Source organism: Pleurotus ostreatus, assembly GCF_014466165.1.
Source record: "Pleurotus ostreatus strain PC9 chromosome Unknown scaffold_4, whole genome shotgun sequence".
NCBI lineage: Eukaryota > Fungi > Basidiomycota > Agaricomycetes > Agaricales > Pleurotaceae > Pleurotus > Pleurotus ostreatus.
The window spans coordinates 756,004-779,532 of record NW_023503159.1 but is presented as its reverse complement, the minus strand read 5'-3'; the positions used below and the strand labels follow the sequence as shown (position 1 = coordinate 779,532).

Below are 23,529 nucleotides of genomic sequence, written 5' to 3'. Positions count from 1 at the left end.
TGACGGTGGCAGTCGCGGGCCGCAATTCTTGCTTCGTTAGGGTTAGGGAGAGTTTCGGAAATAGCAAGAGGGAGTATGGGACCAGTACTGATTCCGTGATTCGCGTGCGGTCTGGAGTTAATACGTTTGGATATGAGGATTCGGTAACGTCTCTCTGAAGAAAACAATTTGTTCGGAAGGAGGAAACTCAGGTATGGAAGCAGGCGCGTTTCGTGAAAGAGTTATCTTGGAAATTAAGGTTCTGGCGGGGCAAGCCCAGGACTAGAGGCCCACCAAAGTTACCACCAAAGGATTTGATCCAAAACTTGGGGTATTGTAGAGGAGAGAGCTCTGGTAGAGGCAAAGCAAAGTTAGTAATATATGGTAGTTAAGTGACGAGCAGCTTCAAACTATCGATCTTTACTGACTGTGGGATACATCTTTCTCACGGTTAACAAGCATGATGTCATTTCTGCGCTACTGCGCACAATTGCCCTCAAATCCAAACCACCACCAATCGAACGACTTTTACGAGATAATCATGTCGAACCCGACGTCTTCAAACTGGGATGTGCTTTTGTACTTTGTTGCCATGTACGTCGATGACAAGTCTCTCCATGTCTGCAGCGAACTTACCTCCCGAATCACAGATTCTTGCCCCCTGTGGCTGTCTTTTTCAGTGTGTCTCCATGAGTTCTTCACAGCGAAGTAGAGGCATTTTAAACCGATTGCATATAACCTCTTTAGAACGCGGAATCCTTGCAGGTACGTTGCATTGCGTGGTGCGGATTGCGAAGCTTATCTCGGTGTCGGTAGATTTTTGGATCAACCTCCTTCTCTGCCTCCTTGGTTGGATTCCCGGTGTTATACATGCATGGTACGTTTGTACAAGGTTCTTCCCTTCTGACTCGCCCCGCCCACATTGCCTGTAGGTACATCATCTCGAAATACGAAAGGCCTGCAGTAGCCTTGTAGGTGATCACACCAGGACTCGCCCAAGCCTCGAATATTACTCCAGGGCGAATTCTCCGGTTATGAACTATGTGTAACAATATTGAAACCATCGTCTGTTCTGTGACAATTGATATGACATACCGTCATACACATGCAGTCAGTGGCTCTCGGATTCGGCTTTGCATTTAGCGCCCAACCGGCATTAAATCAGCCCATCCGCAATTGGTAATTCACCGGGATTGTCATTTTGTCGATCACTCACTGCCTTTCAAGTCTTTCATCCTCTTCCCAGATGCTCCGTTCTACCTAAACCACCGCAGACAAAGCAAGCAGCCTCACGGTCGCTCTCTTACTAGCTGGTGAGTATCAAATAAGGTTTACGCGGTCATTAATCCTATTTGTCTGAGTCTTGGCCACCGTCACGTTCCGGACAATGAGAGGTCAAAGCCCAAAGCCACGATGTCCGAGGGGAAACCCAGTGATGTCGCTTTCATGTATAAAGAACATATAATACCATCCATTTCCCCACGCCCCCTCTTTCTACCCACCACGATTGACCATCTCAAAGACCCTCCAAGACGCGACGCCCCGCACGCAAACGCGACCCAAACCCCCAAAGTCCTTGTTAAAATGGTCATTCAAACACGGAGCGCCGCACGAAGAGCACAAGACATCGGGTCTGCTATACCTCAAAGAGAAGGCACTTTGGTGACGATTGAACCGTCGGCCACCGGGCTCGGTGTGCACAAACGATGGCATTACCCTGACGCCGCCGCACCACGGATACGCGACGAATCGTTCTCGTCGTCTTCATCCTCGTCGCTTTCGAGCCTCTCTTCCTCACGCGATTGGGGCTCCACGCTGTCGTCTTTGTCTTCCATGGAATCCATCGCCCCGCTAGAACTAGATCAATTGCGAGACGTACAACAAGAGAACCGCGCACCCAAGCACCCCTCGCACCCTACACCGCCAGAAACACCGCGCCCCATCCCCGGCGCGCACAAACGCACTCCTCTCAGGCGCAGTCCTCTCATCAGGTGGACAACCGACCATGATGGTACCACGCGCCGCCTCCTCGTGCCCAACGTCCCATACTCGCAGGACGACGCGAGGGTGGCCAGGATGATGAAGGAGAAGGAAGATGCGGCGACGAAGAAGATGGACGAGGTGTTTGAGAAGCAGTATGCGATGATGCTGAGGCAGCGGGAGAGGGCGGTGCTCAGCATGACGCGCTCGGATGATGACATGGACGATGAGAGTGTGGAGAGCTTTGAGAGCTCGGACGGGTCGATGGGTGGAAGTGCGAGACCCCTTGTGCGGGGCGATACACATCCAGCACTTGACGCCCCTTCGTTCGCGTCTGGGTCTGATTACGACCCGTTTCTCGTCAATGCATATGTACGAAACGGGAATGATACACACATGGTTGACGGTTCGTCGTGACTACTTGCTTCGCTATGTGCCATTCTTTCGTCGTTCTTTCTATGTATGTATTGTGTCGCCGTCTACGAACCTACGGACTTCATGTACTTGTAATTCTCTACCCCCTCTACCGCTAAATATGTATAAGGGATGGATATATGTATTTACATTGTGCTTAGTATGCAATTTACAGTCGTTCAGACGTTCACCAGATCGTGGCGAAGGCCTTGCGTCTAAATCCCAGGTGTTCTCGTCTTCTTCCTGCGTTTAGGTTCTGAGGTTCTCTACTTGGCCTACAGGCCTCTAAATAAACGTTTATTGCGCCGGTTACCGTTATTGCGTATGTATGATAAATATGCGAGATATGTGAGTCGAGCGATTGTTGTATGGATCTCTATGTACCCAATTGGAACCCCAATATATGTACTTTTCAACGTGAAGTGGACCATAAACGAGAGCAAAGTCCAAGAGGGATTAAAAACATGATGACGATGATAACTGTAGTACCCACAACCCACTAAGCAACCCGTTGAGCGTTTGAGTTCAGGAGGGCCAGCTTCTGATGCTCCGCCTGACTACTTACTACCAAGATGACGAGGAAAATCATGAGTGATATGATATATACGATGATGAAGACGAAATGTGACATTGTCTTGCGTCGGGAGTGCCCATAAAGTGTTCGGACACATGGGGCTCCAACACCAACACTGGCCTCGGCCGGCATTCAGCTTTCCAACAGACAACCAGCAGAGGATCTACGAATCGCGGGTGACACGATCGACGGTCCTCCAGCTGTTCAGAAGCGTCCGCCTGATGCTCGCCATGCCGGGTTGGAGGTTGATATCCTGATCCGGGACCGTATACCTCTGTGTAGGATTCTTGAGGAGCATTTCGGCCGTGCGGCGATCTGCAGGTGCGAATGGCTGGTTCCACGGGCTGAACGCGAAGACGTCGGGGGTTGGGCAGTGATGCTATGATGATACAACATCAGCAAGGTGTACATGGAGGGAATTAAGGAGAGGGCATACCGCGGTGATTTCGTGAATTTCTCGCTCGATGTGCAAGCAGAAGCTGTCAACATCTAAAGCGTAACTAAGCATCGAGGATAATGGATCGGCGTGGAGGGAATAACTCACCGAGATCATTGGCATCGTATCCGAAGGGATCTTCACTACAGAATACGAATTTCGTCAGGGAATGTCGAACGGAGTCTGGAAGCTGGGCTATTCTTACATTTCTTGACCAATTTCCAAGAACCCGAGAAGGAGGAACGACGCGAATGCGGTGGCTGGAATCACTAGGTTGCCAAAGGTCGCAAAGAGTTGGAACTAAGGGTAGATGCGTGAGGTTCGAGTACGAACTACGGATTTGAGAGAGAAGCGTACTGGCAGGAAGAAGAGGTAAAGCCTTGAAGATATGGGCGTATCAAGTCAGGATCAACGACAAACGTTGTAGAGTTGCCATCTCCGTAGATGTGACTTACCAAAGTGACATGCGAAGATGCGCCTGATATGCGAATGGCAACGGGGTGCTCCTGATACGATCTAAGTTGGACATGGTGTCTTGGAGAGAAGAAAGATTGTTAGTGAGGGCCGTGGCGATGGCCGGCGTAACCAAGCCTTGCTTCATAACATCTTGGGTTCCATACCGTCAGAGTTGTTAGAATGAAGCCAAACTAATCGAAGCTCACAAGCTGTGTAACTATAGGAGCAAAATGAATCACCGAGGATTGTGGGGAATCAAGAAATGGAGCTTACCTCGAGAGGTACAAACAAATCTCTATAGGAACATTGCTCTCGATCTCCTCGACCTTCCTCTTTCTCCCAAGAGCATCCCTAGCGCCCTTCTTCTTGCGTTCAGCGGCCATCCGAGCGAGAGACGCAGTGCGGCGGAAGATGATCAAGATTACCCACTTGAAGAAGCGGAAGAGAGGAACATAATCATAGACTGTTGTCTCGGGAGGATTGCGAGCCGGCTTCAACGGCTGCTCACTGTCCACATGTGCCAATGCCTTCTCCGGGTCAAAGCTGTCACGTCTCTGCTTGCGCGGCGACCTTCTGCCGAGGGACTGGTACCAGGAGGCGTTGGTGGACTTGCTGTCTTCGTCTTTGCCTCCGAGATCATGGTCATGTTTGGGATCGGGGAGGGAGGCCGTCTTCTGTGGCTTGTGTCCCTGGACTGCGTCGCGCACGTTCTGGTGGGGGTGGACGTGCGGTATCTCCCCCGCGGCGTGGACTTCGCGGAAAAGAGGGAGGATGTCCTCCGGAATGCGCTGTCCAGCTTCCATGTTCGCATAACGGGGCAGATGGCAGATGAGAGGGTAGAGATCTTGGTAATATATTCCGGGTTCACCACGTAGCAGATGCTAGGATATTGAGATCAGATATTCACGTTCAAAACGTCTATATCGTTGAGACTGACCTTGACAGCCACGGAGAACGCTTGTACCTTCAGAATCACATTCAGAGACAGATACAAGAATTGCGACTTGCAAGGCATACCAAGTTAACCATCGTCTTCTTCTCAATGATAGCCTCCAGCTCGGTGCGCTGCTGGGCGGTTGCGGGCCTCTCGGTGGGAACATGGATCCAGATCTACGATGAAATGAATTGTGCGCTTGGTACGAGCGTGATCGAGGCGAAGAGCGCTTACAAACTGTGCCAAGTTTCTTGATGCGATGTTGATGTTAGTCCACATCTTCCTTCCATCTTGATACCTACACACGCATGCATGATGGGACCAGATCTCAGGAAAATCGACGGGAATTCGCGTACCTTTCGTATGCCGTCGACGTTCTGAAGGAAATGACCAAACCGAGAACCGTACCCAGGACTGTCAGCAAGCCGGTGTTTATGCTGAGTTTCGTGGAAGTCATCGTCGACACCAGGTAGACCACTGGGCGCCATACCAGTGAGCTAAAAATTCTGCAGAAGGGACCTAGAAGCGGACTTACTAGTAGCGACCGCAGAGAAGAACAGAACTTCTGGCCAGATATCATTGACGACTGTGGCATTGAACTTCTTGAGCGTCCATCGCCCGTGGAACAGCGGATTGTGAGCGACCATGCTCGACTTTGAAGGGAAAAAGAAACTGAAGGGAGAGAAAGGTTACTAGTTGCCAGCGCTTCCATGGTCACCGTTTAAATACAGTACCGTGGGTGAAACGGAGAGATCGCCCCGCCGGAGATAACACTGACAACAGTCACTGAAGGCGTGTTCCGTTATTGAATTCTGGAACAAGAACACAAGACGCTGAGAACAAGCCGTCTAAACGGCGAACCCAGCTTAGGCCCTGCTGATGGAAAAAAGACGAGGACGGTAAATCACTTTCGTTAATCAGTATCTTCGGACGCCCATGATTGTTTCGTCCAGCTCGAGCGCTGTTCTCTGCTAGGGACACTTGGACACACTGCATTTAGCGTCGTGCACAATCAATGAGGCAGGAGCCAAGGAAACCATACATGGGCGGCTGAGGTCGCTGAGAAGGATTAATGATCATCGATCTGGACTCGTGAGTGCCAGAGCTTGATTCCCCACTACACGAGGTTAGCCATTTCTATCAGATCCTACATCATGAAGCCACTGACATTTTTCTGACATGTGCAAGCAATCGTAACAGGTATATTTAGTGGTTTTTCAATAGAACCTTGAAGTGCATCATGACGGTGTGTCCCATCGCAGAGCTACGCGAACAGAACTTGATACCGTGTTCGCCGCCGCCCCCGTCTGCTAGATGTCCTGACGGTGCGTTTCCGGACAAGCTTCATGTTCATCAGATCACACTTTCGTAAGGATGCGGTTTCGAACTCACCACGAACTTTGGCAGTCATCGCAGTAAGATCCGACAGCGACTAGAGTCTAGACGCGTCCAGTACGATAGCCAGAACGCCAACACGAGTTTTGTCGCCATACATCGCACCTCAGAACCATTAGCTCACAATCTGAGGGCCGAAATTAATAACGATGCTCACGGGCAGCACCTTCATTATGCTTAGAACTCATGTTTGTGTCGTTGGCCGACATTAATTTCGAAGGAAAAGATGGCGGTCATGCAGGGTGTTTCAGCAACATGAACAAGGTGGTGGAATGGAGAGCTCAACTACTTGACAACTCTCCGTGCGGCGAACCAACCGATGGAGCGAGCAAACTTACAAGCTCCTGTTTAACTCCTGTCGCCCTTTGGCGAAGCGCCCTGCAACGTGTTTCAATCGCCCCCACTTCTGTCTTCTAAACTTTGTAGATGGCTCAAAATACTGCTTGCAAAGGCGTCTGCCATCCAAAGCGCTCCCAAGGGGCCTGCCATAGTATTTCAGATAATATTCTTTGAGCCTTACCGGGAGGCTGCTGAGGCTTGGTAAAAAAAAACTCACCGCTCCTGGCCGCCGGCGCTGTCGGGACAAAATCCGACGTTTTCTGCCTCCTGGAACCAAGCCCTCATGATTAAAAACAGGATAGCTTGCCTCGCTCTAATCCCCCACATGAGGTAAGTAATATCTATCAGATGATGCATCATCTAACTGCTGACATGGTTTTACGCATTGATTTTTACAAGTCGTTGTAAAATCTCCCGGAGACAGCAAGCACCATCGGGTAAGACTAGAGGACGACGTCAATATATGAGGCGTGTAGCCGCCTAATCGAGCACTTCAAGGCTTGTTTCTTGGCTGAAGATGCCTAGTCTGGCCCATTAACTGATGGGACTGCCTGCTCGCTGAGTTCTCCAAGCCACATGTCGGCCTCTGCGAAAAGGCTCCGTTGAGGACTATGAACGAGGCGTTCCTCCACGGGATCGACGCCTCCATAACATTCCAACGTCGCACACGCCACAATCACGATCATCCATGAAGGCGCCTCGTTTCGGCATTCCAAAGACGTCAACTTGATGCAAAGCTTTCCACAGCAGGACCTCCCCGCGTAGACGCTCCGCTAGTATGCCAATCGTCCCCATCGTGCCAGATGGTGGCACCCGCTCATCCGAACGTAACGCTTTGACCGTCGGTTTCAGGACCGCTAAGTCCTAAAACTGCCTAGTCAGGTCTGCCCACAACGGACAACTTGTCCCAGGAACTCCGTTGTATGATCTCAATACGTACACACAATCGCCCACGGTGCGCTCATCGTGCCATAAAATTGCTTCCGCGTGCACTTGATCATTGCCTCCATTGGGGTTATCTCGACATGCAGGCAATGTATAGCAGCACATAAATACGGCCACAGGGCTAAGATGTGGGCGTATCTGCGAGGCGATGGCTATCTACCCATTCTTCGCGTCTTTGTCCTGGTCAATCTTCGACAGAACGAGCATCTTCGTTGCTCTTGCATCCCTCTCCATAGTAGCCGTACGGTTGATTAAGAAGCCTCACCGGCTCCCCTTCCCCCCTGGTCCTAGACCGCTCCCATTAATCGCCAATGCTCTCGACTTCCCACTAGCCCGCCCTTGGGAGACATATACGCGATGGGGCCAACAGTATGGTGCGGTCTTTGAGACACGCATGATCTGAGTTCCTTCCTTACTTCTCAATGCTCAGGCGATATCACCCACATCAACGTCCTTGGAATGCACATCTACGTCCTCAACTCTGCTGAAGCCACAGGAGACTTGCTCGATGGCCGCTCAAACTTGTATTCCTCCCGGCCGGACATGCCCGTTGCTGAATTGTGAGATCCCCACCATGTTCGTGCAATGGGGAGGCCTGGCTAACGCTTCTAGGACTGGGTGGCATATGACTATGGCGACACTCCCTTATGGTGATATGTGGCGCAAGCACCGGGCCCTGTACCACAACAAGTTCAAGCAAGAATCCGTTCACCAATTTATCCCCCTCCTTACATGCAAAGCACACGACCTTCTGCGGCAATTGCTAGCTACTCCAGATGAACGAGTAGAACATATCAGGAAGTACGCCCCATTTCTAACCTTTCGCTACATCTCAAGAGATCTAATAAACATAATCTGACGTGTGCATAGCTATCCAGCAGCTAGCCTAATGTACATCTGCTACGGGCACACTATCGAATCACATCATGACCCCCTTGTTGAGATCTCCGAAACAGCAGCTCAAGAAGTAGCTGAAACGATTTTGAAAGGATCACTAGTAAATATGCTGCCGATGGGTGAGTCTCCCGAACATCCCTAGGAGCGAAACTCGGGAGATGCTGAGTGTATTCATAGCCCGCCATCTGCCAGATTGGTTTGGCTTCCAACGAAGCGCTCGGGAGTGTAGAAGAAAAGTTAATCTGATGCTCAACGTGCCTTATGAATCGGTCCGTCGACACATGGTATGCTCTATCATCAATGTCTCTTCACTATGGCTTGACATTTTAAATCTTAGACGTCGGGAAATACTGTACCCTCTTGGATGTCTGAGATGTTAGAAGTTAATGATTCGAAAGGGGGAGATAAAGCCGAAGAAGAGATTATTAAGAGCGTGACTGCTTCAAGCTTCGCCGGTAAGCTGCTCCTCCTCTCTTAGAGTCCTGCGCACGCTAATGACTCATGCCTCAAGCTGCGAATGACACAGTGAGTACACGTTGACTGATATATACTCTACTCATGGTCGTATTGACGCTGGGTCCTCCGCCAGACTGCCTCCGCTCTACAATTCTTCGTTTTGGCGATGCTGCTCTATCCTGACGTGCAATGCAAAGCCCAGGAAGAGCTGGATCGTGTCGTAGGAGCGGGAAATATCCCCACTTTCGAGGACCGCGAATCCTTACCTTATATTGATGCGATATTCAGGGAGCTGCTCAGATGGAGACCACCTGCCGCTATTGGTGGGTATATCAATACGCCATACATCAATCATAAAGCTGAATACACCACGTTATGTAGGTGTCCCCCATTCCACCACGAAAGATGATATCTATAGGGATTACTATATACCGAAAGGTATGACTTACTTTATATTTGACTGGCATTTGTCTCCGTCTCATCTTGAATGACTAGGATCAATTATCTTCGCGAACATTTGGTTCGTGGAGTTTTACCAGTACAACATCTGCCCTCCAGAGATTGATTACTTCTTCGATTCCAGGGGCATGTCGCACGATTCTTCTGTATACCCCAACCCAGAGGCTTTCCAACCCGACAGGTTCTTGAACCCAGATGGCACACTTAATGATAATGATAAACCCTTCGCCTTCGGATTTGGACGGCGGTAAGTACCTGGCTTTACTCTCCCCGCGCCGCCTTTGTCATTGAAATACAATGTTCGCCATTTGAAGGGTTTGCGTAGGGAGCGATTTTGCCCGTGAGATCATCTGGATTGCGATAGCCACGATGTTATCTGTGTTCCAGTTCGACAAGGCGAAGACGCCGGAAGGCAACGATATTGAAGTCGATGGGGGCTTTTCCGATAGTCTCGTTATGTGCGTACCTCCTTTGTTCAACTACACGGTGCTCACATCGTCTTGCCACTCTTCAGCCACCCATTAGAATTTAAATGCTCAATCAAGCCTCGCTCGCAAGCGTGCGAGGAGGCGATTTTGAAAACCCCTGAGCTCAAGCTCGATAGCCTTGAACTCAGATGGTTCGAGTAAACACTGAATGTAACATTTATCACTTGTAATATTTTAGACAATTTGATCAGGCTGTACATAGACATGTAACATGTACGATGTGCTTCCAACAAAGTCTTGTAATGTACAACTTAGAACAACTTCTCGACTTCGAATTCTTTCATGCATTTGTTCGTTTTAGGAAGGAGACCTTCTTTATTGAGAAGGATGCTGGGGAGTTAGGGGAGCCCGCGACCAGAATTGATTGCGTTTGCAACCTGACTTGTATTCGGTCGGTTGAATGCATATCTGTGGGGAGGATATAGATAAAGTATAGCATGGCGCTGGTCTAAGCGAAGCTTACCGTTCATAGCTATCAAGGTACAGCTGTTCGTCGCTGCAGGTGGCTTTGAAGGACGGGTGGTTGAATAACCGTTCCAACCATGCGTTGAATTTCTGGCCTTCCGGCAGGCTGAAGCCTCGGTAATGCTTCAAGACACTGGTCGATCGGAGAAGCCCTGACACCGCCGTGAGTGCGATCATTCCTGGGCCCACGAACGTTAGAGAAACCCTTACAAGGTCCAGCCATAACGTCAACGAGTCCCAAGTCCCCTCCCTCTACCCACAGACCAAGACCTGATTTAAGAGCGCGGAGCTCACCCTCACCGGAAACGCCTCCAATCGAGATGACTTCTTTCTCTGCTCTTTCTAGGAGGGATACCAGCTGCTCGATCGCGGCATGGTAATCCTTTCCGTTTTGGATCTGAGCGTCTGTATCTTGGGATTGGAGGAATCGATAGAAGGCAGGCACAAGTGTGCGATTGACGTGATCAGCTTGCAGGCGGACTAACGCGCGAGCATCTGTGACGGCAGGTGAGCGAAATTTCCCTGATGCTATGAAATAAGCAAGTGATCAGCCCCTGTGAGACGCACATGGGTTCGTAGAGGGTGGAAGGAGGCTGCGCTTCGTTGTATTGTCAGCGATGCTGCGACGATCGTATATCGGTATGTCTAAGTTACTCAGGTGCTGAAATTTACATACGCCTCGAGGTACTCCAAGATGACGGTACTTTCGTTTAGGCCTCGAGGGGGGTTGTACTCGTGCAGCTTTAAACCTGGTACGAGGCCTTTGGGGGACACTTCCAAGAGCTCTTTGGGCTTCTTGTATGGATCGACTTCATCTAGAGAGCAAGTTTACCTTAGATGTTCAGTATTTTGACAATTGATCGTACAATACTACAGTGCATGAGTCGAATCATTAACTTCACGGGACGTCGGGAGCTGCATCGGTGCTCACTCACACGGTATGGAATTCCCAAATACTCAAACGCTGCCCACACCCTTTGAACGAACGGACAGAAACAGCTTCCATAGAGCGTAATGGCCTGCGAATTGACATGATTTTCCACAGTCTTGAGTGCAGGACCAGTACACTTTGTGTGGTACTGCTTTCCGGTGTCTGCCATGAGAGAGAAGTGGGAGCAAATGATGTCACAAGACAAGGTCGAGTGGATATCGACATGTATAAGTCACCGTGGAATTGCTAAGTCAATGTCGAAAAACGAGGAGCATCATAATCCGACTCGCCGCCGAATCAGGTACATAGTGTGGGGACTCTGGATCAAACGCGATAATTGTTATAATATCTACTGCTTAGAATAAACAAGATAAGCAAGATAGCTAACGAATAAAACAAACACGACTCGAGCAATTCCTGGACCATCGTTTGACTTCATTCCCGCGCTCTCCATGCGGGAGAACGTGCTTCTCTTGGGTATATTGGGGCCATATAAAGTGGACTGCGTCCGGGCTGCCAGAGAATCTACTCGAAGTAATGTACAAATTCTACAAATGCAACTATTTACTCACCTTTCGTAGGACCTCGCGGACCGAAGCCAATGAGGCGAAGAAATGGACGTAGTATGAACGTTAGCGGCAAGTACACGCTAAGCACCACCGCTAAGGCGAGTCTAGGGTGCCGTTCAACTGTATCCCTCGCCGTAACTGCCATAGTTTTTATTACAGGGAGGGCTTGGCATATTGTGTGAAGTCCCTCTATATCCTTGGGATTCCCGCAAAATTGCAGGGCACTATCTATGATGAAAAGCCATAGATAAAGTGAAAAGGCGAGGGCGAGTATGGTTGATATCATGTTGACGTTGAACGTTTGAACAACGAAGAGTGCCTCTCGCCTGTCGCACGCCAGTTGGTTTTGAAGGCCGCGATTGACCGTGCGAACCATTTGATCTAAGTAATCTATGGAGCAAGATTAGATGACGGTTCGCCGCATAGCCTTCCTTGAATCAGCCCGTTCTTGAATCTTTGTTGCAGTGTGCGCAGTTGGCGGCGCAGTCCTCGCCCAGCTTTATAAACCTTTTCTTCCTTGATATTGAAGCCCGAAGTACTGAACGTTGAACCACCATGGAAGCCCTCAAATTGCAAAGAAAGTACCCCGAAGTCAGCCGCGATGAGATGTTCGATCTCATCAATCGTTTCAAGTACGTACTAACCTTGTCGACTTACGTCCAATCAACTGACTCCCAGACAAGCTCGATCTCGACAGATACACCTGGGCGAATCGACAAGACCGCCGTTCTCCAGGCAATCCAGGCGACGGGGCAGTCTTATGATGTCGCCCGGGAGACGCTCAAGCATGTCAGCGTTGATGCGAGTGGAAAGGTAGAGCTCGAAGATTGGGTTGAGGTGAGGTGCTGCATAAACAATGGCGAATGGTCGGCGTGCTGACGGACGGACGTGTAGTTGAACGTGAAGATGAAGAGCCAGCAGGCCAAGGCTTCGCTCCCCACGAGAGCTGGCAAGGTCACCGTCCAAGGATCTAATGCGAACGTCAGCCACACTATCAACGAGGACGAACGGAAGGAATTCACAAATCACATAAATCTGGTGCGTAGATGCTTCTCCTTTGCAAAGGTACAATTCTCAAGCATTATGTCGTATAGGTCATCGAAAACGACCCCGAGATGGCGTCCAGATACCCCATCCCGACGGACACGATGCAGCTTTTCGACGAATGCAAAGACGGCCTCATTCTATGCAAACTCATCAACGACTCTGTTCCTGATACGATCGATACGCGTGTCCTCAACAAGGGACAAGGCCGAAAACCTCTAAACGCCTTCCAAATCACAGAAAACAACAACATCCTCATCGCGTCCGCTAAGGCCATCGGGTGCTCTGTCGTTAACATCGGCTCTTCCGATATCGCTGAGGGGCGGGAACATCTCATCCTCGGGCTGATCTGGCAGATCATTCGAAGGGGGTTGCTCGCTCAAGTGGATATCAAACTACATCCCGAGTTATATCGCTTGTGCGAGGAAGGCGAGACGGTAGACGACTTGCTCCGCCTGACACCCGATCAGATCCTGCTCAGGTGGTTCAACTACCATCTCAAAGCGGCAGGCTGGCACCGTAAAGTCAACAATTTCAGCAAAGACGTTTCAGACGGCGAGAACTACACCGTCCTCCTCAACCAACTAAAACCCGATCAATGCTCGCGCGCGCCGCTGCAAACCAGAGACATCCGGCAGCGTGCCGAGGAGGTCCTCCAGAACGCAGCCAACATCGGATGCCGAAAGTACCTTACTCCCTCCTCATTGGTCGCTGGCAACCCCCGTCTTAATCTCGCGTTTGTGGCCAATTTGTTCAATACGCATCCGGGCTTGGAGCCGCTGGACGAGCAGGAGGCAAAGGACTACGGTGTCGTCGAAGACTTCGACGCGGAGGGCGAGCGCGAGGCTCGGGTGTTTACGCTGTGGCTCAACTCTCTGGGCGTCGAGCCCGGCGTATTTAACCTGTTCCAGGATCTCAAGGACGGCCTGATCATTCTGCAAGCATTCGACAAGATACTCCCGGGATCAGTCATCTGGAGGAGAGTGTCGAAGCCCAAGGGCGGCGCCCCTCCTCCCCCGGCGTTCTCGGGCGAGGGTGAAGAGGAAGAGGATATTGGTGTCACGCCCAATCAGAGTCAGCTTTCGAGATTCAAGCAAGTGGAGAATACGAACTATGCTGTGGAGCTGGCACGACAGAACGGGATGCATATGGTGGGTATACAGGGGGCTGATATTGTGGATGGGTCCAGGACGTTGGTGCTTGGGCTCGTCTGGCAACTCATGAGGTACGTCTCTCTCCCTCTCTCTGACACCCATTACCCCTTTATATTGACTACAACATGCCATTAGAATGAATATCACCAAGACCCTCACTTCCTTGTCAAAGACCAGCGGTGGGCGCTCAATAAGCGACACGGACATGCTCAAATGGGCGAACACCACCGCGCAAAAATCGAAACCCAGCGTCCGACCCATCAGGTCGTTCAAAGATCCCTCAATCACCACTGGGCTGTTCTTCCTCGACCTCCTAGATGCTATTCGCCCAGGTATCGTTGATCCCACGCTCGTCATCGCCGTGTCAGAGAACGGCGATTATGAAGATAGGAGGCAGAACGGTACGTTGGTTTGACCCAGACCGGTTTGAGAAGTGATTCGACGGTGCTGATGATTCCTCGCGTTTTGTAGCGAAATTGGCCATCTCGATTGCGAGGAAAGTTGGCGCGCTGATCTTCTTGGTGCCAGAGGACATTGTTGATGTTCGGTCTCGTCTTGTACGTTGCTTTTCCCTTCCTTGCAACTTTTCGGACACTAAGTTTGTGTGTCCTTAGATTATGACCTTCGTGGGCAGTCTCATGAGCGTCGCCCAGTGATAGACTTAGTTGTGTAATTGTGATTGCAAAAGGAACAGAAGAATAATTTTAGTGTACCGGGGACCGGCTATTATGTTACACGCTATGGATTTAAATACTGAGCTTTTCAAGTTGGTTTAGACCATGAAGTCTTCACCTGTTTCAAGGCTTCATACCGATGCGAGGCGCGGAACTAGCAGGTGAGCAAAATGCAGAGATACCGGGCAAAAATGAGCTGAGCGAACCTCTCTCATAATTAACTAACGTTAAAGCAACCCGCACGGAATACAGTGTTAGCGACCACGGCCGGGGAAGATCTGCTGGGCATCAATGGGCGCTTACCGGTACGAGCAGTGTTAGGTTCGTCTCACAGTTTCTTGGTTCGGTTGGTTGACCCTATGGCCTCAGATCCAAACGCTGAACGAGGAAGTCCTCATCCATATTGGATGTGGAGAACCGTGCTCAGTGTGTGGTGTTCGCATATGAACAATACAGAGGTTATCTGCAGAGATCTGGAATCTCGTCGAGACTGGATTGTCACCCCAATTCGACGACTCGTGGCCGTTGGCGGTACCATTGTGCCCCGTTCTAAAAAAGGGTAATCAGAGGCGAGTCACCCATCTAGTTCCATCGTTCTCCAAAAAATACCGATTGTTTGTGTTTAGGTTTGTGGAAGCTGTAACATCAAGGTTCAAGTAGATGTTCGGACCTGATACACGTCCTTCTTGCCTACTGAGCCAACCGGATGTAGGTTTCTCAAGGGTTGCCTAGCGAATGTTTGCTCCTAAATTTCCAACAAATATTTAAATATACGGAGGCCACGACCTCCGTTTCGAGTACCCAATTTGCGGACTTTGACTGTCCTCAACTGTAGTCCAAGTATTAGAGTCCGAAAACAAAAGAGAGACGAAACATTGATCCGAGCTGTCTGATCCGTTATCACGTGTGTCCGGTACGGGTTCGTGACGTCCGAGTCATGTGCGAGCGCGTCCGAAGAGTCGGAGGGGGGTCGATAGGGGATAGGGGAAGTCGGACTGCACGGAACAAAAGGGTTCAACCCTTACAGGAGTCTGTCGACGAGTACAAGAAGGCGGAAGGGAATGCAGGTAAAGACATAAAGGTACAGTGGTAGTTATCCGTGGTCGATATCTCGAAAACTGAACTGTAACTAGGTGGTCTCATTTTCTAATGCGATCTGGAAGGACCTCGAGCGGATATCCATGCCGCGGCATAAGGTCGTTGTCATTAATTTTGAGTCGTTGTTGACATCTATCCGCCTCCATATGCCCGAGAGCCTTTTGAAGGCCACTGAAGCTGAGGTGCCACGACTAGATGACGTATTGCAAGACTTAAATGGTTTCGTCGGAACGCAGGTCAGTCGAGCTCGCTGTTGACATTCGCTTCCGTCTCTAAAGTTCATGTCTTCTCAGACAGAGTCTGGTGCGCGCGTCTTCATTAACCAATGGCTTATAGCTGTCAAGCGCATCCTTCGCAACGAGTTTGCTGCCTTTGTCTGGACGGAGTTGTGTCTGTCATCTGCTTCGGCACAACCTGTTCATATCGAAGAAGATAACCAAACAACCTTCTTGACCGGTGTGATAGACTATGGACTTGCGTCCATGCGGATCACGATGGTGGAGGAGGAAGAAACGGTAATGCAACAAAGGAGTACGCCATCTTTCTCTGTGCTTTCATTTAGCTGACCTTTTCTTCTGTAGTTTCAATCATGAATGAACTGCAAACCAAGAGAATCGTCGGGGTGTTTGGGCAGCATCGTGTCACCTTTGTCATAATCGAGGCAAAAAATGACCGAGAACGTCTTGAAACACACATCCCCCAGGTAGCCCTGCAGTGTGTCGCTCTGTGAGTTCTCTAGACGAAGTTGCAAGCGTGAGCTTGACTATTTCCATGTACAGCGAGGAGGAATGGACGGAGGGCGGGTGCGTACTCAATTGATGGGCACGGATCCAAAACTTAATCTCATAACATAAGGTCGAAGATAGTGGCCTTCTGTTTAGCTAATAGTAAACGATGGATGTTTGGGGTTGTCGACCGTGTCTCCGGGCGGATCTTTCATACAAAGGAGCAAAATGTTACCCAGGATCTACTCCAAATTCTTCTCGGTTTGGTTTTCTGGGTAAAACAATTGCATTAAATAAAACTGCCATGGCTAACTCATTTGATAGGCTTCTAATTCCTCGCAAGACATCCTTATTACGATTCTATTAGCGATAAAAGCTTGTGTACAATAGGCTGACTTGTTCTGTATACTGCTATGTAGACAAGGCAACTTGACATGATATGATCAATCTCATATCCATTTTCTAATTATGATCTAGCACAAAAATATACTCATCACTCGCCCGTTCAATTATTCGACCAGAGAAGTCGTCGAGAAGTGGCCGCCAACCGTAATTGTGCTCCTCAGACGCCTCCCAAGTTTTGATACACCGCTCATCGTAGTCACGGGAGAACGATAGTACTTTTCTTGTTGAAAGTCTCCGGAAGTACGCACGGTGGAGACTGAAGGCGTAGGCGCACCTATCCCCCGGTGAATGGCGTATATAATCTTCTCCTGTCGGCGGCTGGCCATCATGTGGGATCGTTAGCTTGACCACGGCTTCAGTGCTTGCAACGTAGAAGTGAGCATTGCCAAGAAGGCTGAAGTAAATGGGAGTATAGACGTAGGGATTGAGTCCCGGCAAAGCAAGGGTGTGCAAAGGCGCGGTCGGCAAGCCAGCTACGGGACATTTCGCCGGGACTGGTCGACAGTTTGGCATATCGTAAATCCTGACAGTCTGTTTGTCAAGGCCAAGTATTCTTTGGCCCGGGAGGATACGGATAGTACACTACCACCTGATGTCAAAGATTTACGCGCGATTACACGGAGGAGCTGCTTACAAGGCGCTCCCTAAGGATGATTGTGGCCTTATGGTGGGTTAGAGAACATGAGCGCCGCCAATCATACACGTCTATGTGACGAGGCCCACTGGTGTATGATACGGCAAACCTTGCAAAGTAATCTCCCCGCAGATCCTTTACGTGGGAAATATCGTCTACGTATGTGTTGAACGATGTGATATGACGAGCTATGAGAGTCTCGTCCAGGCTATTGGTGACTTTCCAGAAAGACAGCCTAGCGAATTGTTCATCTAAAGGGCGTAAGAGGGGCAAATATGCCGGAGAGGAAACATACCAGGATGTTCGCGGACGAGGGCAACGAAAACTTCAATTTTGGGCGATGTATTCACTTCCTCGATAGCAAAGGTTTCGATTCGATTCTCTCGCTTGTCCTGTGGGCGAATCAAGATGCGGTGTCGACCATTTGTCGTATCTAGGTCATATGCGCTAAGGCACCCTGGATGCAAGAAGTTGGAGTTGGTTAGAAGCCACCGGCCCCCTTCGAGGAGGCGTATCTGCAGTCCAGGACACCGGCCCACCAAGCGCTGGGTCGGCCGCTTTGACGGGGACACCCAATCTCGCTGTACTCGAGCCCAGTGCAGAGTATCGTCTTCGAGTTCGGAATAGGTCGCCGTGCCATCCTTCGCCTTCAAAGGGGTGTCGTAACTGTCCGACAGCCGTTGGTACTGGACACGCCACACTGATCGCGACCGAGAGGCGCCACACAGCGCTTTACACGTCTTCAAAGTGTCAAAAAAAAGAGGGTGGTTCAGCAACGCCTGTACTCACTGCCCGTACGCGAAGGACATCCTTCCAATCCAGGTCGGCAAGAATCAGCTCCAAGACTTCCTGAGGAAGAGTTATTAGACCACACGAGCTGTTAGCGAAACCGAAGCAAAAAGCTATTCAAGTCTTCAGTATAACTGAGTTTAGATGAAATGGAAATAACGAACCTATCTTGTGAAGAGCAGAGCGCAGAGGTTGTGATAACATAGAAAACGGTTTCCCAGCGAGCGTCAACAACTTGGGCAATCTGAACCACCAAAGCACCCAGCGGATGAAGCAGTTGAAGTGTTTCTTCAGCATCGACCTCGAACAACGGCGAGTATGGGTGAACCGTGAAGCTTTGAAGGGTCAAGGTCAAGGCTAGAATCTGAATAGCGCCAGTTGCTGAAGTCACCAAAGCACGTGACCGCTTGATCGAATTGTCTCCGCTCCGAGTTTCGATTGACCGATGATATGTAGAGAGCAGCGCACTGGATCCTAAAGGACCTCGAAATCTTTGTATGGACAGAACTAATCCTATCACCTGCTAAAAACCAGTCTGTCTACATTGAGGAAGAAGAAGGCAACAAGTTTATGACTGAAACAAATGACTACATACTTGCAACAATTGAAGCCCACGATTCCTCACAGCGGTCTAGAAGCAACCCAGTCGCTTCGGTACAGTCACTGGCCCTGTACATCGGTTGAACTGTACAACATGTCGTATATAAACTCACGACACAGATCTGAGAAAGACTACAATCTTGTAGTTCATCCTTGCTCGCTCAACGATCCGACCTGAGTAGTCATCAACGAGTGGGCCTGCGTCATAATTACGATCTACAATATCCCAAACTTGAGTGCAATTTTCATCAAAACCGCGGGCAAGCAAGACGGCCGTAGCTGTTGTACCCTTGCGAAAGTACGCCCGGTGGAGAGTAATGGCCCAGGTCCAAGGTCGACCTTCATTGTAAGCGAGACAATCCGCCACTATCAGTGGTTGGTCATCATATGGAACAGTCAACTTGACCACTGCATGGGCGCAAGCGAGGTACAAGGAAGCAGTGCCCAGACGGTCAAGATGAAGGGGACAGAGAAGATAGGGGTCCATCCCTGGGAGATGTAGAGTGTGCAGAGGCATGGTCAGAGGAGCGACCACGGGCTGCCTTCCTGGTATTGGACGGAATTTGGATGCATCTACTGCGTAGATTCTCACAACTCCCCATTCAAATGTAAGAATTCGTTGTCCGGAGAGAATACGAATAGATTTCTGCCGGTGGAAGTGAGAGGGCTGCAGCCAGTTTCAACAAGTTACTTACGACCGCGTTTTTTTGACCAAGAGCAATTGTAGCCTTGTGATGGACTAGAGATGACGAACGCCGCCAGTCGTAGATATCTATGTGGTTTGGAGAACGCCCATTCGTCGCAAGGTAATCCCCTCGCAGGTCCATATCTACGCATACGCCTGTCGTGTATGTGTTAAAGGAAGTGATATGATGAGCCAGAAGAGTATGATCATCTGGCCCGCTGGTGATTCTCCATATGGATATCCTCATGAGCGGCTCGTCTGAGGTAGGTCAGTGATATAGCAGAGTAGAATGGAAATAGAAAACACACCAGTGATTTCACAGTGATTAAGGGCGATGAACATGTCAACGTTGGGCGGCGTCATCCTCACCTCGTCGACAACGAAGGTTCTAACTTGCTCGTCATGCTTGTCTTGTGAGCGAATTAAGATGCGGCGTCGGCCATTTAGCGAATCAAGGTCGTAAAGTTCGAGACAAGGATAATCGGTGGAGGCTAAAAGCCACCGACCTCCGTGAACGAGATGTATCTGGACGGCAGAACACTCGCATAATAGACGTTGTGTTGGGGGTTTCGGCCGAGACCCCCAACTGTGTTGTAATCGAGCCCAGTGCAAGGTGTCGCGCTCAAGTTCGGTGTAAGTCGCCGTGCGATCCTTCGCATTCAAAGGGGTGTCATAGCTGTCGGACACCCGTTGGTATTGGGCACGCCAAACAGATCGCGATCGGAAGGCGGTACACAGAAGTTTACAAGTCTGCAAGGTGTCAGAAAAAGAGGGGAGTTCAGCAACGCTTGCACTCACCACGCGTACGTTGAGCACATCCTTCCAGTCCAGGTCGGCAAGAATCATCTCCAAGACTTCCTGAGGAAGAGTGATTAGACCGCACGAGTTCTTGACGAGACCAAAGTAAGAAGCTAGAAGGTTCCTCAGTATAGATGAATTCAAATGGCATGGAAATAACGAACCTATCTTTTGGGCCGAGCCGCGGCACAGAGGTCGAGATAACATGGAAAAAAGTTTCCCGGCGAGTTGCAACAACTTGTGTAATCTAAACCACCGAAGCATCCAGCGGATGAAGCAATTGAAATGTTTCCTTAGCATCGACCTCAAGCAACGAGCAGTGGTAGATGGTGGACAGCCGTGGTGCTATTGTTCACGGCGCCACATTGCAGCACATTGCTCGGAACGAGAACACGTGGGCGTGATGGTTTGACTCCGGTCCGATGTTCTCCTCCGTGTCCTCCCAAATCCGCTACTCTATTCTAAGTATTCGTTCGGGCCCCAAGTGCACATACTACGAGTTAGTTTGCTGCGGGCTACCAGATCACTCCTACACTGAATGTTCAAGTTGAGTGTCCTTGCAACGCTCCTAGTTGTTCAATGGTAGCTCGTGAACCGGTCGCAGCCAGTTATATTAGCTGGCAAAGTCGCCTAACCCTTTCCTAACCACACAGTAATTCCCCCATGGACCCAGGAGGTATGTCGTGGTTCTAAGGGATGCCTATTGTAACTGTTCCGTTCCGCAGACAAGCTAAACCAACCCCTTCAGTTTCTAGGAAAGGTTAAATAAAGCAGTGTCGAGACTGTCTTCCTAATTCTAACGTACGACTTCAGGGTTAGGTCTGGTTAGGTCCAACAGATCGGTCACGCGAAGTGCTATCTAAGCGCTGATCCAGACTGGCTACACAGGTCTCCCATGGAAGGAGTTCTCTCACAACCTTCATGTTGGGATAGAGCCCTTCATGGTGCTGTTTTCGTATTTTGCTCATCGTCGTGCTTGGTGAGTAGCGGCAAAGTAGTGGGCCGAAGATTGACTGACAACCACTCACTGTGTCAATTGCAGCCGTGACAAGCAGAACCAGCGTCGAGCAGCTATACAGCAACTCGAATCACGTTTCCACGAGCTCATAACTCCTATAGACACCTCAATCCTCTCCCAGCCCATCTCTAAACTCGTGGAGAATGTACATACAGGCGAATTCACGCCTCTCACGATCCTCACAGCGTATACCAAGAAAGCCCTAGCCGCCCATGCACAAACCAATTGTCTTTCAGAAATCCTTGTCAAGTCTGCACAGGGATGGGCTACCTCATCCAAGTTTGACGCTGGGAACCTGAAGGAGAAGAGGAATTTGGAGAGCCTCCCGCTCGCGGGGGTGCCTGTGAGTTTGAAGGACACCGTAGGAGTGGAGGGGTATGATTCTTGCATAGGGTACTCAGCATGGGTGGGGAAGCCTTTCCCTCGTCACAGTGCGCTGGTCAGGCTCTTGCTCGATGCAGGAGCCGTCCCCTTTGTCAAAACCACGATCCCGATCACTCTGCTCTCCTTCGAATCAACCTCAGACGTCTTCGGCGTCACGACCAACCCTTACAATAAAGGCTATTCTCCAGGAGGTTCATCGGGCGGTGAAGCAGCCCTCCTAGCGTACGGCGGTTCGCGCGTTGGTGTGGGCACAGACGTTGCGGGGAGCGTGAGGGTGCCGGCACATTATTGCGGGGTCTATTCGATCCGGAGCTCGGCGCAGAGGTTTTTGAAGGCAGGAAACGCAACGAGTATGCCTGGGCAGGAGGGTGTGTTGCCAGTCTATTCGCCCATGGCGCGGACATTGGAGGACCTGGACACATTCTGGCAAGCCGTCATGTCCATGAAACCGTGGAAATACGATCCATCGGTTAGTAGGAACAGTATACACTGTTTCTCTTGATCAACACCAAGTAACACAATTACTGACGTGTGCAGGTCTTGCCCATCCCGTGGCGGAAGCCTGACTTTGAGGGACGGACATCTCTGAAATGGGCTGTCATATGGGACGACGGTAAGTCCCTGTCTCGGTATATACTGTAATAACGGATCTTGCAAGCTCATTGTTCGTGCGTTTCCTTGCAAGGCGTCGTAAGACCATCCCCGGCGTGTCACAGAGCCTTAAATACCGTAGTTGATGTTCTTCAAAGAAACGGACATAGCATCGTCGCAATGTGAGTACAACACTCCTCGAAGTCCAATGCACTGACCGACCCCTCCCTTCCCAGAAACGACCCGGCGCTCTTTGGAACAGGCCTTAATCTCGCCGCGCAACTCTTGCTCGCTGACGGAGGTTCGTATCACTCTCTTACTCCTCGAACGGTTGAGTTCATTTCCAGTTTTGTTACCATAGGCAAAGTTGCTACTAAACCCATCCGGTTCGGAGAGTTTAACGACCCAGGCATGGTTCAGGCAATGCGCATGTTCTCCCTCCCGCGACCCCTTAGAATCCTTTACTCCTGGTTCGTCCGCTACATCTACCGCGATCCCCTGTACGCCGATCTCATCGCGGGATGGCACGAGAAGCCTATGGATGAGTACATGAAGCTGGTCGCGCAGAGGGAGGAGTATCGGCTCAAGTGGTTCGAAATGTGGAATGGGAGTGAAGGAGATAATGAGAAGGGAGGAGATGGTGGGTGGGATTTCATATTGACGGTGCCAAACGCGTTGCCCGCTGTACCGCATGGAGGGATGAAGGACGGGTGGAAATCTTGCGGATATACGTTTCTGTGGAATTTGGTGAGGCCTTTTCCTCGCTCTTCCTCATTTCCTGTAACCTAGCTCATGTTCTGGGTTTTCAAGCTCGATTATTCCGCGGGTGTGATGCCCATCACGCACGTCAACAGTGTCCTTGACCGGCTCGCCCCTCGCTTCGCTCCCCGCAACGCTATCGAGAAGGGTGCGTACACCGCGTACGATCCAGTGAGCATGAGCGGGCTGCCTGTTGGTGTTCAGGTGGTAGGTAGGAGGCTCGAGGAGGAGAAGGTCATGGAGGGTATGAAGATCATAGAGGGGTTGCTCGCTAAGGAGGGCATTCAGTATGAGGGCATCAAGATTTAAGGAAAGGGAAGAGTTGAGGCGGGTGTCAGATTGATCAGTTGCGTATGTTCCCAAGTGCTGTATTCTGCAGTTCTTTAGTTCTGGTCCTTGCCTTGAGGAACCAGCCCTGCCATCGTCGAAATGAAGGGGCGGTCCCCTAGTTCTG

The 23,529-nt window shown here is 50.3% G+C and overlaps 9 protein-coding genes across 9 annotated transcripts; 5 read left to right on the top strand and 4 right to left on the bottom strand.

Annotated features, from left to right (window-relative positions):
* Window positions 1–1,392: 1,392 nt before the first annotated feature.
* On the top strand, window positions 1,393–2,376 carry PC9H_006083 (uncharacterized protein; the record flags this gene model as incomplete). The annotated part of the gene is made up of 1 exon (XM_036775637.1): window positions 1,393–2,376. One exon carries the CDS (start codon window positions 1,393–1,395, stop codon window positions 2,374–2,376), a length of 984 nt encoding a protein of 327 aa, XP_036631656.1.
* A 734-nt stretch (window positions 2,377–3,110) lies between these two features.
* PC9H_006082 (uncharacterized protein) lies at window positions 3,111–5,420 on the bottom strand (the record flags this gene model as incomplete). Its single annotated transcript, XM_036775636.1, has 13 exons — window positions 3,111–3,326; window positions 3,384–3,436; window positions 3,492–3,526; window positions 3,589–3,683; window positions 3,741–3,762; window positions 3,839–3,989; window positions 4,046–4,056; window positions 4,113–4,720; window positions 4,777–4,803; window positions 4,857–4,949; window positions 5,008–5,071; window positions 5,130–5,250; window positions 5,309–5,420. 13 exons carry the CDS (start codon window positions 5,418–5,420, stop codon window positions 3,111–3,113), a joined length of 1,608 nt encoding a protein of 535 aa, XP_036631655.1.
* A 2,180-nt stretch (window positions 5,421–7,600) lies between these two features.
* Window positions 7,601–9,893, top strand: PC9H_006081 (uncharacterized protein; the record flags this gene model as incomplete). The annotated part of the gene is made up of 12 exons (XM_036775635.1): window positions 7,601–7,826; window positions 7,883–8,012; window positions 8,065–8,253; window positions 8,323–8,468; window positions 8,527–8,633; window positions 8,687–8,804; window positions 8,861–8,874; window positions 8,939–9,128; window positions 9,187–9,243; window positions 9,301–9,511; window positions 9,579–9,722; window positions 9,779–9,893. The coding sequence occupies 12 exons, from the start codon at window positions 7,601–7,603 to the stop codon at window positions 9,891–9,893; spliced, it is 1,647 nt and encodes a 548-aa protein (XP_036631654.1).
* Window positions 9,894–10,090: 197 nt separating this feature from the next.
* Window positions 10,091–11,317, bottom strand: PC9H_006080 (uncharacterized protein; the record flags this gene model as incomplete). Its single annotated transcript, XM_036775634.1, has 7 exons — window positions 10,091–10,160; window positions 10,216–10,369; window positions 10,428–10,512; window positions 10,573–10,712; window positions 10,785–10,837; window positions 10,894–11,032; window positions 11,149–11,317. 7 exons carry the CDS (start codon window positions 11,315–11,317, stop codon window positions 10,091–10,093), a joined length of 810 nt encoding a protein of 269 aa, XP_036631653.1.
* A 955-nt stretch (window positions 11,318–12,272) lies between these two features.
* On the top strand, window positions 12,273–14,571 carry PC9H_006079 (uncharacterized protein; the record flags this gene model as incomplete). The annotated part of the gene is made up of 7 exons (XM_036775633.1): window positions 12,273–12,349; window positions 12,401–12,554; window positions 12,612–12,755; window positions 12,812–13,986; window positions 14,051–14,316; window positions 14,387–14,472; window positions 14,530–14,571. 7 exons carry the CDS (start codon window positions 12,273–12,275, stop codon window positions 14,569–14,571), a joined length of 1,944 nt encoding a protein of 647 aa, XP_036631652.1.
* Window positions 14,572–15,770: 1,199 nt separating this feature from the next.
* On the top strand, window positions 15,771–16,802 carry PC9H_006078 (uncharacterized protein; the record flags this gene model as incomplete). The annotated part of the gene is made up of 6 exons (XM_036775632.1): window positions 15,771–15,923; window positions 15,981–16,218; window positions 16,269–16,413; window positions 16,467–16,490; window positions 16,543–16,687; window positions 16,737–16,802. The coding sequence occupies 6 exons, from the start codon at window positions 15,771–15,773 to the stop codon at window positions 16,800–16,802; spliced, it is 771 nt and encodes a 256-aa protein (XP_036631651.1).
* Window positions 16,803–16,874: 72 nt separating this feature from the next.
* On the bottom strand, window positions 16,875–18,537 carry PC9H_006077 (uncharacterized protein; the record flags this gene model as incomplete). Its single annotated transcript, XM_036775631.1, has 5 exons — window positions 16,875–17,399; window positions 17,452–17,702; window positions 17,747–18,191; window positions 18,241–18,353; window positions 18,405–18,537. 5 exons carry the CDS (start codon window positions 18,535–18,537, stop codon window positions 16,875–16,877), a joined length of 1,467 nt encoding a protein of 488 aa, XP_036631650.1.
* Window positions 18,538–18,949: 412 nt separating this feature from the next.
* Window positions 18,950–20,530, bottom strand: PC9H_006076 (uncharacterized protein; the record flags this gene model as incomplete). The annotated part of the gene is made up of 5 exons (XM_036775630.1): window positions 18,950–19,486; window positions 19,536–19,783; window positions 19,834–20,275; window positions 20,324–20,436; window positions 20,488–20,530. The coding sequence occupies 5 exons, from the start codon at window positions 20,528–20,530 to the stop codon at window positions 18,950–18,952; spliced, it is 1,383 nt and encodes a 460-aa protein (XP_036631649.1).
* Window positions 20,531–20,986: 456 nt separating this feature from the next.
* On the top strand, window positions 20,987–23,384 carry PC9H_006075 (uncharacterized protein; the record flags this gene model as incomplete). The annotated part of the gene is made up of 8 exons (XM_036775629.1): window positions 20,987–20,999; window positions 21,212–21,302; window positions 21,366–22,194; window positions 22,263–22,338; window positions 22,411–22,498; window positions 22,553–22,617; window positions 22,678–23,063; window positions 23,106–23,384. 8 exons carry the CDS (start codon window positions 20,987–20,989, stop codon window positions 23,382–23,384), a joined length of 1,827 nt encoding a protein of 608 aa, XP_036631648.1.
* Between the last annotated feature and the right edge of the window lie 145 nt (window positions 23,385–23,529).